Source organism: Choloepus didactylus, chromosome 20, assembly GCF_015220235.1.
Source record: "Choloepus didactylus isolate mChoDid1 chromosome 20, mChoDid1.pri, whole genome shotgun sequence".
Lineage (NCBI taxonomy): Eukaryota > Metazoa > Chordata > Mammalia > Pilosa > Megalonychidae > Choloepus > Choloepus didactylus.
Window position 1 is genome coordinate 691,415 of NC_051326.1, and position 13,229 is coordinate 704,643.

Below are 13,229 nucleotides of genomic sequence, written 5' to 3' on the forward strand. Positions count from 1 at the left end.
CCTTTTCTTGGGAAGTTGTGGTGTTTAGTGAATTTTCTCAGCCACTGGATTATTGCCTTTTGTCTCAGAGCTCTCTTAGTTCTGCTCTTGTCTTGACCTGCCCAAATTGCAAGTCTTTGAGGCTTTCTGTATTGGGCTTCTTAGAGTAATTGTTTTAGAAACAGAAAAAAAAAAGATTAAAAAAAAAAAAAAGCCCTCTCTGCAGATCTAATGGGTTATTGAAATGATAAGAGACAAAGCAATTAGGGCCATTAAGGAAAGATCCAGGGGGCAGAGAGATCAGTTTTTCTTCGGGATTTGCATTTGAGCCTCAGGGCCTGAGCTCTGCCCTTCCCCTTTCTATGTTCACCAGAACTCCAAAAATCCTCTGCTGTTATTTTTGAGTTTGTCGTGCTTTTTTTTTTTCTATGCCTGTCTCCTCTCTGCTGGGCTGGCTGCTCTCAGATTCTCTGGTGTCTGGTCTCAGTCTATCTATGGTTGGAGTTTGGATCAGTAGAATGAGTTTCCGATAAGAGCTGCCACTGCAGTTCTCCCTTCTCCTTCCTGGAGCTGATGGCCCCTCCTCCCACAGGACTGAGCCTGGCAGGGAGGGGCGCGGGTCCCCCGGCCACAAAAACCCACAGATTTCGCTGATCTCAGCAGTTCCACGTTTTCATGAGTGTTTTATGAAGTATGCCCAAAGTCAGATTGCTCTGTGGTGTCCAGTCCACGCAGTTCCTGGCTTTCTACCTACTTTCCTGGAGGAGTAACTAAAATATACAGCTCACCAGTCTGCCATCTTGCCCTGCCCTTGGCTGGATCCTTAGTTAAGTTTATTCCTAGGTACTGCATTCATTTAGTTGCTACTGTGAATGGACTTTTTTTCCTTAATCGCCTCCTTGGTTAACTCGTTCCTAGTATATAGAAACACTACTGATTTTCGCAAGTTGATCTTGTATTCTTCCACTTTGCTGAATTTGTTTATTAGCTCAAGTAGCTTTGTCATAGATTTCTCAGGATTTTCCAAATATAGGATCACGTCATCTGCAAATAATGAGAGTTTCACTTATTTTCCAATTTGGATGCCTTTTATTTCTTTCTCTTGCCTAATCGCTCTGGCTAGAACTTCTAGCATAGTGTTGAATAACAGTGGTGACAGTAGGTACCCTTGTCTCGTTCCCAATCTTAGGGAGAAGGTTTTCAGTCTCTCACCATTGAGTATGATGTTAGCTGTGGGTTTTTCATATATGCCCTTTATCATGTTGAGGAATTTTCCTTCGATTCCTACCTTTTGAAGTGTTTTTAGAAGGAAAGGATTCTGTATTTTGTTGAATGCTTTTTCAGCATCAATCAAGATGGTCATGTGGTTTTTCCCTTTCGATTTTTTAGTGTGTTGTATTACATTAATTGATTTTGTTGTGTTGAACCACCCTTGCATGCCTGGGATAAACCCCACTTGGTCATGGTGTATAATTCTTTTAATGACTGTTGGATTCAATTTGTACATATTTTCAGAATTTTTGCATCTATACTCATTAGAGAGATTGGTCTGTAGTTTTCCTTTCTTGTAGTATCTTTGTCAAATTTTCGTATTAGAGTGATATTAGTGTCATAGATGAGTTAGGTAGTGTTCCCTTTTCTTCAATTTTTTTTGGAAGAGTGAGCAGGATTGGTATTAATTCTTCTTAGAATGTTTGGTAAAGTTCTCCTGTGAAGCCATCTGGTCCTGGGCTTTTCTCTGTAGGAAGCTTTTTTGATGACTGATTGAATCTCTTTGCTTGTGATTAGATTGTTGAAGTTTTCTATTTCTTCTTGAGTGAGTGTAGGTTGTTTGTGTGTTTCTAAGAACTTGTTCGTTTCATTGAAGTTGTCAAGTTTGTTGGTTACAGTTGTTCATGTGTCCTCTTAGGATCTTTTATTTTTCATTGGGGTCCGTGGTAACGATCCCCCCCCATTTCTGATTTTCTTTATTTGCATCTTCTCTCCTTTTGCCTTTGTCACGCTAGCTAAGGGTTTGTCAATCTTATTGATCTTCTCAAAGAACCAACTTTTAGTTTTACTGATTCTCTCTTGTTTTTTTGTTCTCCAGTTCATTTATTTGCACTGTAGTTTTTGTTATGTCTTTTCTTCCACTTACTTTAGAGTTAGTTTGCTGCTCTTTCTCTAGTTTCTTCAGTTGTTCAGTTGGGTCTTTGGTTTTAGCCTTCTTTCTTTTTAATGTAGGCACTGAGGACTATTAAATTTCCCTGTCAGCATTGCCTTCTCTGTATCCTGTAAGTTTTGATATGTTGTCTTCTTGTTTTCATTCGTCTCCAGATATTTCCTGATTTCTCTGCAATGTCTTCTTTGATCCACTGATTGTTTAAGAGTGAGTTGTTTAACCTCCATGTATTTGTGAAATTCTGGTTCTTCAGCAATTATTGATTTCTAGCTTCATTCCATCATGATCAGAGAAAGTGCTTTGAATAATTTCAATCTTTTTAAAATTATTAAGACCTGTTTTATGCCCCAGTATGTAGTCTACCCTGGAGAATTTTCCATGAACACTTGAGAAGAATGTATATCCTGCTGTTTTAGGGAGTAACAATCTATATATGTCCGATAGTTCTAATTCAGTTTTTGTGTTATTTAGGTTCTCTGTTTTCTTACTGATCCTGTCTGGTTGCTCTATCTATAGAAGAGAGTGGTGTGTTGAAGTCTCCCACTATTATTGTGGAAACGTCTATTGCTCCCTTCAGTTTTGCCAGTGTTTGCCTCATGTACTTTGGAGCTCCTTGATTGGGTGCATGAATATATATATGTTTGTTATTTCCCCTTTTATTAATATATAGTGTCTTTCCTTGTCTCTTGCAACCTCTTTGTGTTTAAAGTCTATTTTGTCTGATATTAGTATAGCCACCCCAGCTCTTTTTGATTATTGCTTGCATGGAATGTGTTTTTCCATCCTTTCCCTTTCAGCATAGTTGCATCTTTGGGTCTAAAATGAGTCTCTTGTAAACAACATATAGATGGATCATATTCTTTTTATCCATTCTGCCAATCTGTGTCTTTTTATTGGGAAGTTTAATCCATTAACATTCAATATTATTTCTGTAAAAGTTGTCCTTACTTCAATCATTTTATCCCTTGGCTTTTATTTGTCAGATCTAGTGTTTCTCTCTCTCTCTCTTTTTTTATCCCTTTAGTAGTTACCCTTACTGATAAACATCACTTCTATGCTCTCCTCCAAGCCTCTCTTCTGTCTTTTTTTTTTAGCTGACAGAACTCCCTGTACTAGTTCTTGCTGGCCTGGTCTCTGGTTAACAAATTCTCTCAGCATTTGTTTATCTGTGAAAATTTTAAGCACTTCCTCACTTCTGAAGGATAGCTTTGCTGGGTAAAGAATCCTTGGCTGGCAATTTTTCTCTTTCAGAATCTTAAGTGTATCATACCACTGCCTTCTTGCCTCCATTTGTGCTCGATGTGTAGTCAGTGCTTAATTGTATTTGACTTCTCTTGTAGGTGGTGAGTTGCTTTCCTCTTGCTGCTTTCAGGATTTTCTCCTCTTCAGCATTTGACAGTCTGATTCATATGTGTCTTGGAGTGGGTCTATTTGGATTTATTCTATTTGGAGTTTGTTGGGCTTCTTTGATTTGCATATTTGTGTCTTTTATAAGGGTTGGGAAGTTTTTCCCAGTTATCTCCTCACATAATCTTCCTAGCCTTTTACTCTTCTCTTCTCCTCCTGGGACAGCAATGATTTTTATATTTGTGTGATTCATATTGTCCATAATTTCCCTAAGGTTCAATTCAAATTTTTCCATCTTTTTCAACATTTGTTCTTTTGTGAGTTTGAATTCAGTTGGTCTGTCCTCTAGTTCATTTATTCTGTCTTCTGCCTCCTTAAATCTGCTGTTGTATGTTTCTAGTATATTTTTAGTTTGATCCACTGTATCTTTAGAGATAGACATGCTATCTATAGATAGAGCTCCTATTTTTCTACGTATTCTTTCAAATTTTTCTTTTTGCTCTTCTTGTGTCTTCTTGATGCCCTTTATCTCTTTAGCTAGCACATTGAAGTTATTTAGGAGGTTTGTGTGTACATCTTTGATTAGTTGTTCCAGATTCTGTGTCTCCTCCGGCTTTTAAATTTGGTCATTTAGCTTGTCCATATCTTCTTGCTTCTTCATATGGTTTTTGATTTTTTGCTGGTTTCTTGGCATTTGATTACCTTGATAAGGCTATTTTGGAAGTCGGTCTCCCTTGCTCCTCTAATATTTTGTTTTTGCTTGGGTTTGTGTTGAAGGTCTCCTTTGGCCCTTGGCTTGTCAGTTATTCCCAGCCAAAGCAAGGCTGGGACCTCACATAGGGGGTGCAGCCCTTTTCGTAAGTCTGTTAGAGGATGGGCAGAAAAGCAGTTTGCCAGACTGCACTTTCCCCGTCTTCCCAGCAGGTGGTGCTGTTGGATCCCTCTTCCCCTCAATCCTGCTTCTTCCCGGCTGTGGCAGCCACCGGGCACAGTCCACACCAGGTGAAAATCCAGTCAAGGCTGGAGGCCTCCCTGTGCCCTGCTTTTCACCAGCCAGCGAGACCCAGGCTGGTGGGCATCTGTGGGCCTTGGAGGTGGGGAGGGTGCTTGGTGCTGCGGTGTGGCCCTCTTGCCCCTCATGTACATGGTGAGCGCCCTGAGCGCCCGTCTACAAAGGAGTGGGGCAGCGGGACCCAGAGTGTCCTCTCGCTGGCCAGCTGTCAGGTCAGCTGTGCCCTGTGTCCCCCTCTTACCGGGGGAAGGGTCCCCCAGTGTCCCCAAGTCCAGGTGCCCGCAGCAAGGTCTGTGGATAAAACGAGTCTTCTGGCTCCCAGGCGGGAACTCCAGGCTGCGGGACTGAGAGGCTGACCACCCCAGCTGGCCACCAAGGTGGGAGAGCCACTCCTCGGCCACCTGAACGACCAGTGTGCGGTGGCAGGCCCCAGGGGAGGCTGTTATCCAGCACACTCACCCTACCTCCCAGCCGTAGCCTCTCCGCTTTTCCTTCAGGTCCTCCCTCTACAACACAGAGCCCCTGGTCCCCGAGCCCGGAACCCCTGCTTTGGACGGTTTGTGCCTGTGCATCGGGGGTTTGTGGTGGAGGAGTGGGCTCTGCCTGTCCCATTCCTCCATCTTCCTGGAAGTCCCTCTTGTTGGCAGTTGTTTTTTTTTAGCATTTAACTGTTTTGTCCCACTGTCTTCTGGCCTCCAAGGCTTCTGATGAGAAATCAGCACTTATCTTACTGGACCCCCTTGCAGGTAACATGTTGTTTTTCTCCTGCAGCTTTCAGTCGTCTCTTGATTACCACGTGTCTGGCCTTGGTTCTCCGCGTTTGTCCTGTTTGGGGTTCACTGGGCTTCTTGCATATGTGTATGCATGACTTCTGTAAATTCATGGGCTTGTAGCCACTGTTTCTTTCCCCTTCTCTCTCTCTTCTCCCTGGACCCCATGGTGTGTATATTGGTGCACTTGATGGTGTCCCACAGGTGTCTTAGGCTCTGTTTTCTTTTTTAAAATTCTTTTCTCTTTTAAGTCCTAGCCCAGATCACTTCAGTTGTCTTGTCTTTGAGATCACGGATTCTCCTGCCAGCTCCCATCTGCTGTCAGAACCCTCTGGGAACTTTTCATTTCAGTTATTGTGGTCTTCAACTCCAGTAATTTTGTTTGGTTCCTTTTTAAGATTTCTGGCTCTTTACTGAGATTCCCATATTGTTCATCATTGTTTTCCTCAGCTCCTTTAGTTTCTTTCTCCGTGTTTTCCTTATCTCCTTGAGCATGTTGAGGATGATTTTTTAAAAGTCTTTGTCCCGTGTGTCTGAAGTCTGGTCCTCTTTGTTGATGGTTTCTGGATTTTATCTTTTCCTTTGGAAAGGGCCTCGTTTCCTGTTTTCATGTTTGTCTTGTAATATTCTGTTGCGCACTGTACATTTTCTTATTTTAAAGTGTGTGCTCTGGGATTTAGTCCCTGAGCTGTCTGTTCCTTAAGTTTGTACACACCTGGTTATATGATGTTAGATGACAGAGATTTCCTTCAGGACCAGGAGCTCACAGAGACAAACCAACCAAAGTGAAAGCCCCTTTCGTGGCCTAGGCTGGTAATCTCCAGAGCTCCACCTGCCTTTGAGGAAGGTCAGCCTGAGCGACTGCGACGCGCAGGATCCTCTGTCTTTTCTGAGTCTGCATCGTCTCAGGCTTTGCTCGCTGGTGGCCCTGCTCACAGGAGTTCAGGCTCCCTCAGCTCCCCATGCGGCCCACCTCCTCCCTCCCTGGGATCCCTGTTCTGCAGCTTAGTGGAGGCTGTGCTTTGTCCCAGGCCGCTTTGACTTATTTATTTCATACACCGTTCGTTTCGGGTTCGGTCACTCAGGCCCCCCAGGGTGTGCGGCGGTCACTCTGCTCCCACAGGAGCAAGGCCGGATCCCCCGCTGGGCGTGCAGGCAGCCCCACCCGGCGCCACGGGCTTTGCCTACTGTTCTTCAAGCTGCATTTTCCTGGTCTGGCACTTGCTCAGTTACTGTGACCCTTCAACCGTTTCTGGAGTTTTTAGGAAGAGGGCTCTGCCAGGTTTTGCTAGATGTCCACGATTAGGGGGGCCATCGGCACCTGGAGCCCCTTGGTTGACCAGAACTAGAAGTCTTTGATCCACTGGATTTTATTTTGGGAGTAATGAATGGTTCCGATCCATTTGGATTTTATTTGAGTGCAGTGAGTGGGGTATAAGGAACCAATTGCTTGTCGAGCCACTTAGGATGCTTTTGGCTGCCCGAAACAGAATGACCAAAAGGCTAAGGCAGTAGGGTTTATGATGTTACATCGTAAGAACCTCCGCAGTCAGTAGCTTCAGGTTTTATTAATCTGGCTTAGTTTCTCTGTGGATTTCAGCTCTACCATCACTTCCTCGCACAACCACATCTGGAATAGGAGGATGGGGCAGCCTTCTCATATCCCGTCGGCCAAACATTGGCCACGAGACCGACCCTAAACCAGTTTGGTCAACGCAGTGTAATGACGTGAACAGCCTGGGCTGGTTGAGGTTCACCCCTGGGGTTGAGCCCAAGCCCTGAGCAGAGTTTGGGAGCTGTTGGTGAGAAATTAGGGGATAATGCACGTGGGGAGGCCTCTGACAGGTCCCAGCTCAGCAACTTAACTATTGCAATGCCTTTGGTCAATATCCCTTTTCCCTACGCATCAGATATTAAATTTCTGTATAAGTTTGGACTTATCCGGACTTTCTCTTCTGCTCCATTGTTAATGATTATGCAGTTCCCACGCTACTTGCTTTAAATTGCTGTAGCTTTTAAATATATTTTGATATTTGGTAGGGCTTGTGCCTACTTAGACCTTTCTCTTTCAGAATTTTCTTGGTTATTCTTTTTGGTTTTTGTTTTCAAATGAACTTTAAAATCAGTTTGTCTAGGTCTGAAAATAATCCTGTTTTTTTCTTATTTTTTTCTTTTTAAATTTGGATTTATGGATGAGTTTTAGGGACTATAGGAGAATTGGCATTTTATGAATTTTCCTATTCATGAGCAAAAAGAGTGCACATGGTTTGCATTTTAGCATATTCAGAGTCTCTTTTGTGTCCAGGATATTTTACTTATAAAAGGAAGCATACTTCAGGCTAAATAGGTGCATTATTTATCTGTCCACTTACCTGCAACCTAAGTTGAAAGACTTGCTCTTTCTGTCATTACTAATTGAGGTTTAAGTTTCTTGATAGCTCTATAAACTGAGGAAGGGAAGTCAAATAATATTTACCTTGGTCCTGGAATTAGTCCTCAAGTAGATGTGTAGTACTTTGGAAATGCTTAGAAAATTATTAATTAGTATTTAATCTTACCCCCATCAAACTTTCATTTATTTTAAGGCAAAAGTCTAGGAGTATGAATTTTCTTTTTAATACTTGCGATTTTAAATCAAATGCCTCTATTAATGTTCAGTTTGTCAAAATTTGGAAATTTACATTTAATTAAATGAGCCTAAACATTTTATCTTTTGTTAAAAACTGTTTTATCCTGTACTCCATATTAATCATTTCATCTTTAATTTTATAATCATCATATTGAGGATAACAATTACTATGTTAAAAATAAGCTGCTTTAATTTGAAAGCTCCTGGTGTTACTAATCGCTAATGATTTTTTAATGCTTTCTTTTTCTGTTGTTGTGTTGTTTTTTATTTGTTGTTTGTTTATTCCTTTAACATCTTCTTAAGTCTTCATGCTTAAGTTATCTTAATGTAATTTTGGATGCCATTAGGTTTTGCTTCTCTAAAGTTTTTAATCCACAAACAGTATGTTGCACTTTCCCTGATTTTTTTTAATCTTACTTTAATTTGCACGTGTGTTTTTTTGGTTTGGATGTGCTGAGTTGACCTTTTTTTGGCTCCATTATTTATGTTGCCGTCCGTTTGAAACAGGCCACTGTGGAGTCCATCGTGAGGGACAAGATGCCCAGAAAGGGCGGCCGCTGGTGGTTTTCGTGGCGTGGAAGAAACACCACAACCAAAGAGGTGAGCACACGGACAGCCCGTGCTTCTCCTGCGCTCGGCAGACTGTGGTTCCGAGTGCCGGAGCTCTCAGGCTCCTCTCGCCCGGCACTGGGTGTCCACGGGCTGCTCTGTGAGCGAGCGGGAAGCTGGGTGCACGCCCGGCTCTGCCACCCGTACGCTCGGGGCCTGTGTGCGCGTATCCCCTGCTCCAGAATGCCCCCTCGTCTGCAAAAGTGCAAAAGGAAAGGATTTAATGTGACAGTTATGAGCAAGCATCCTCTCAGCTTTAAGGTTTTAAAATTAAATATCTTCTTGCTGCTTATAAGGATAATTTTAATACGGTATACTTGCAACAGCAGACTAATTCTCATTTGTCATTTCACTTAAATGGCATGACTAAATATACATGGTTTCGTTTCCCTCTATATAAACGTCTATAATTTTTGCAGGTCTCCTTTTTCTTGACCCCTCAACCCATTTCTTGAAACACTTCCTTTGCTTGGCTCCCATGCCAGTGTGTTCACCTGGGTCCCATCCTCCTCCTCCCCTGACTAAGCCCCTCTAGAAGACCACTTAATTTTGTGTTTCATTAAGAGCTGGCTTAGGGCCTTCTCTTCTGTTTTCCCTTAAGCTCTTCGCAGGCAGTCTGCTGAAGACTCCATTTAATTTCCAACCAGACCTTCCTCGGCTCTGCAGGCTCCTTCCCACGTAGCCCCTGAGCAGACGTCTCCTCTTGGGTGCTCAAGGGCGCTTCAGACTCACCATTTCAAACACTGAACTCCTGGTACTTGTGAGTTCTTCCTTTACTGGGGCCATGCTCAGAAAATGTGGTGTCCTGTTTTCGAAAGCTGCCAGAATGCAAAATACCAGAAATGGGTTGGCTTTTACAATGGGCGTTTATTAGGTTGCAAGTTCATAGTTCCAAGGCCGTGACAATGTCCAAATTAAGGCACCAAGAGGAAGATACTTTCTCTGAGGAAAAGCTGCTGGCATCTGGGGTTCCCCTGTCACATGGGAAGGCACATGGCTGGCTCTGCTGAACTTTCTCTCCTGGGTTTAGCTTCTGGTTTCAGCGGCTTTCTCTAGTGTTTCTGGGCTTCTCTCTTAGCTTCTCCTGGGAGCAAACTCTGGATTACATATCTTAGCTTCTCTCTAAAATGTCTCTCTCAGCTTTTCTTGGCTCCTGTGGGTCCCCCTTGCTTCTCACAGGTTGTGTTGCTTTCGGCTTCTGATTCCAGTGGCTTCTCTCTAAGCATCTGGGGGTCCTCTCAGCTTCTTTGGAGCAAACTCTGGGCTTCATCTCTTAGCTTAGCATCTCCAAACATCTTCCTGTCAGCGTCTCTAAGCGTCTGGGTCTGTGCTGGCCCCTGAGCTCTCCTAAGTACTCCAGTAAACTAATCAAGACCCACCTTGAATGGGTGGGGCCACACCTGCATGGAAATAATGTAATCAGAAGGTCTCACCCACAGTTGGGTGGCTCACATCTCCGTGGAAACAACCTAATCTAAAGAACCCACCCATAAAAAGTCTGCCCCCACAAAACTGGATTGAAAGAACATGGCTTTCCTGGGGACATAGTAGATTCAAACCAGCACATGCAGGTGTCACTGCCCATCCACAGGCCAAGTGCTTGCTTAGCCTGGATGCTCCCTTTCTGGTCACTCCCCACATTTAGTCCGTTACCGAGTCCTACCAGTTTAGTACCCAAAATGCTTCTCAGTTTTGTCCATTTCTCTCCACTTGCCTTCGCACTGCCTGCCCCCCAGGCTTGCTTCCACACGGGCCGTGTGTGTCCTTGCTTGTCCTTCTCCTCCATGCTCGGTGCTGTGGTTGGCTGGGTCTGTTTAGGGTACCAGTCAGCTCTGCCAGCCCTGCTTGAAAGCTTGTCCTGGTTTTCCGGGGCTCTCAGTCAACACCAGCATCCCTGACGTGGCCTGCGGGCTGTGTTCTGCCCCCGCCCCCTTCTGCCTCACCTTTGCCATTTTCTCCTGCATCTGCTGGAGCTTCCCTGGCTGAAAGGGGTGTTCACCGCAGGCCTCCGCCTGGGCCACTTCTCTCTGCCTCGTTGCTCTTGGGCCTCTGCGCCCTCTTCCCTTAATTACAGGCCGCTCAGCAGCCTGGCCAGGCCTGCCCTCCCAGCTTCCGTCGTCCTGGAGCTTTTCCTTCGTGAATCTCACCTGCGCTCGTGCGTGTGGTTTTGGGTTGGCATCTCTCCTGCTCTCTAGAGGTGAACTCTGCGATGGCGGAGGCCTGCGGTGCGCCGTGGCCCGTCTTGGGGCCAGGGTAGGGGTTTGGCAGATGTTTGTGGGGAGACGACGCAGTGTGAGAAAAGCACCAGGACAGCGGTTGGTTTTTGTAACCGTGAAGGAACCCCAGTGGGACTCGGTATGTGTGCTGTTGGTTCACAGGAGTTTAGTCAACATTAATTGTTCCTTGACATTTTCTGTCAGCAATCCTGAGCTTTACCGATTGTCCTGTTTCCTCCGAGGGTATAAACAAGCTAGAGCAGACACGTGTACTTTGCTTTGGGGCAACTTAAAGTACAACAGGCCTTTCTAGTTGCCTACTAGTGAGCAGAATGTTCTAGAATTTAAGGCAGGAGGCTGTTTCAAAGACATTTGTATTGTAGGTTATCCAAATTATCACTAGTATGCACTGAGGGAAATGCAGTCATGAGATTAAGTATCTCATAAAAGAAGTGAGTGTTTTAGTTTCGATAGATGTATCTTCCTGAACTATCTAATGGAGAAATGTGGCGGCAACTAAGTTACCTTCTTCAATTGATGGATCAGAATGACTGGGTGTGTCATCACGCCGACGGTGCGCTTATAAAAAGCTAAAGGCACTTAAAAATAGTTTGTAGTTATCGTGTGTTGACAATCACCTCTTATTTTGTTTAATAGTCGTTTTTTTTATTAAAGCTGTGCAGTGGAAAACAGTAACCTACCTGCTGAGCCAGTGGCCACAAGTAATGAGATTTAGTCTCATTCGCTTTGTCCTCTGACGTTTCCCTCTGGCCTCCTACACTCAGAGCGAGCGTCCTGCTCTTCCCGGCCGGCTCTGGGTGCCCGTCGATCCCAGCAGCAACCCTGTGGGATCGTGTTGTCACCCCGTTTTGCGGAGGACATGACTGGCCCAAGGTTCATCAGCTGCAGGACTGAGCCTGGGTCTTCTCCAAGAGATCTGAGGCTCTTTCTATACCTCAGGAGCATTTTCTATGAAGAAAATGTGGTATTGCAAAAGAGAAACCACTTTTTCCCAAGCAAAATGTGGTGTGAAAATATTTCCAAGCATTTCTATGAGCAATTATAAGAAAACATTTTGAAAGCCCTCAGGTATCCAAGCAGGCCTTGATAAAGCATTTGTATAAGCTACAGTGATTAAGGAGTTTGATTTGGTGCCACAAACACTTACGGATAACAGACTCATTTTTGTCAAAAATATTTCTCAGCTGAATTTTATATTTCTCAGCAAGGGATTAACTAGAACCTGCCCACACGGCTGTCTCCAGGGCTTCCCAGGGCCGTGCCGGGGGCGCGTGCCTCTCTCTCCTGGCCCAGGGGAGCCACTGTGGACCATGAGCTGTTACTTTTACTCAGACCCCTTCCCTTCAGTACTGTCCCTGACTTCCTCCTTTCTTCTCCAGGAAAATAAGCCTGAGCAGTGCTTGGCTGGAAAGGGCCTCAATACCGGAGAGCAGCTGCCGCAGCTTGGCAAGTCCCCCAGGTACAGTGCCAGTTCCCCGGGGGGCTGCAGCCCACCTGCGGGCCTGGCCCCGCCCTGCCCTGCCACACCTCACCTGGCGCAGTTCATTCACCGTGGTTTCTCATTAGCAAAACGAAGGTGGTTGCTCCTAGGTCTCCAAACCGCACGGTAAATGTGAGGGTAGGTGAGATGCTGTAGCTAGAGAACGTCTCGTGTTGGCCGCCCTCGGTGGTCAGAGGACGTTGACAATGAACCACCGCCTGGACGGTGGCGCAGGGCTCCCCTCCGAAGGAGCTTTCTCTGTCCCAGTTCGCTGGGACGCGTGTTGCTTCTGGTCTGATGTGGACTCATGTTGGTGTGGCCTGGCATGGCCTGGTGTGGCATGGCGTGGCGTAGCGTGGCCTGGCGTGGTGGGGATGAGGTTCTGAGCACACTGCCGGCCCTGGTGCTGTTGCCTTTGGGGTGGGATGTGCATGGGGCGGCGGCGGCCATGCTGGGGACCCCATTGCTGGGCCGAGGCCGTCACCTGCTGGGGCGGGTGAGCGGAGCCACAGCTCGAGGCTGCTCGGGGTGAGAGCCACATCCTTTTCATTTTTCTATTGTGGAGGCAAGCCGCTGCCTGCGCATAGTAGGTGTGCACGCTGCTGAACTGCTGCAGGACGGACGAGCTTCTCCCAGTGTCTCTTCACCAGTTTATGGGAGACGCAGGCCGGCTGCAAGCCCCCCTGCCGGAGCGCCCGCTCGCTCTGCATGTATATAGTTGTGCTCATTAGAGAAGTTGTAGGTTTACGTAAAAATGATGCATAAATCACAGAGTTCCCATGGACCACTCTATTATTAACACCTTGCATTTGTGTGGTATGTTTGTCACAATTCATGAAAGAACATTTTTATAATCGTTATCAACTATAGTCCATGGCTTACGGTAGGATTCACTGTGTTGTACGGTTCTATTTTTATTTTTAATTTTTATTCTAGTAACATATACATCCTAAAATCTCCCCCTTTAACCACATTCCAATATGTAATTCAGTGCTGCTAATTACA

The 13,229-nt window shown here is 45.2% G+C and overlaps 1 protein-coding gene across 4 annotated transcripts in view; it reads left to right on the forward strand.

Annotated features, from left to right (window-relative positions):
* LPIN1 (lipin 1) overlaps window positions 1-13,229 on the forward strand; it is a 95,248-nt gene that overhangs the window by 63,705 nt on the left and 18,314 nt on the right. For 2 of the 4 annotated variants that reach the window (XM_037812665.1, XM_037812666.1), the window contains exons 13-15: window positions 8,202-8,279; window positions 8,406-8,498; window positions 12,124-12,203. In XM_037812665.1, the coding sequence (XP_037668593.1) occupies window positions 8,202-8,279; window positions 8,406-8,498; window positions 12,124-12,203 (251 nt within the window). The remainder of the gene's footprint in view (window positions 1-8,201; window positions 8,280-8,405; window positions 8,499-12,123; window positions 12,204-13,229) is intronic. The other 2 variants (XM_037812667.1, XM_037812668.1) reach the window with 1 other exon arrangement.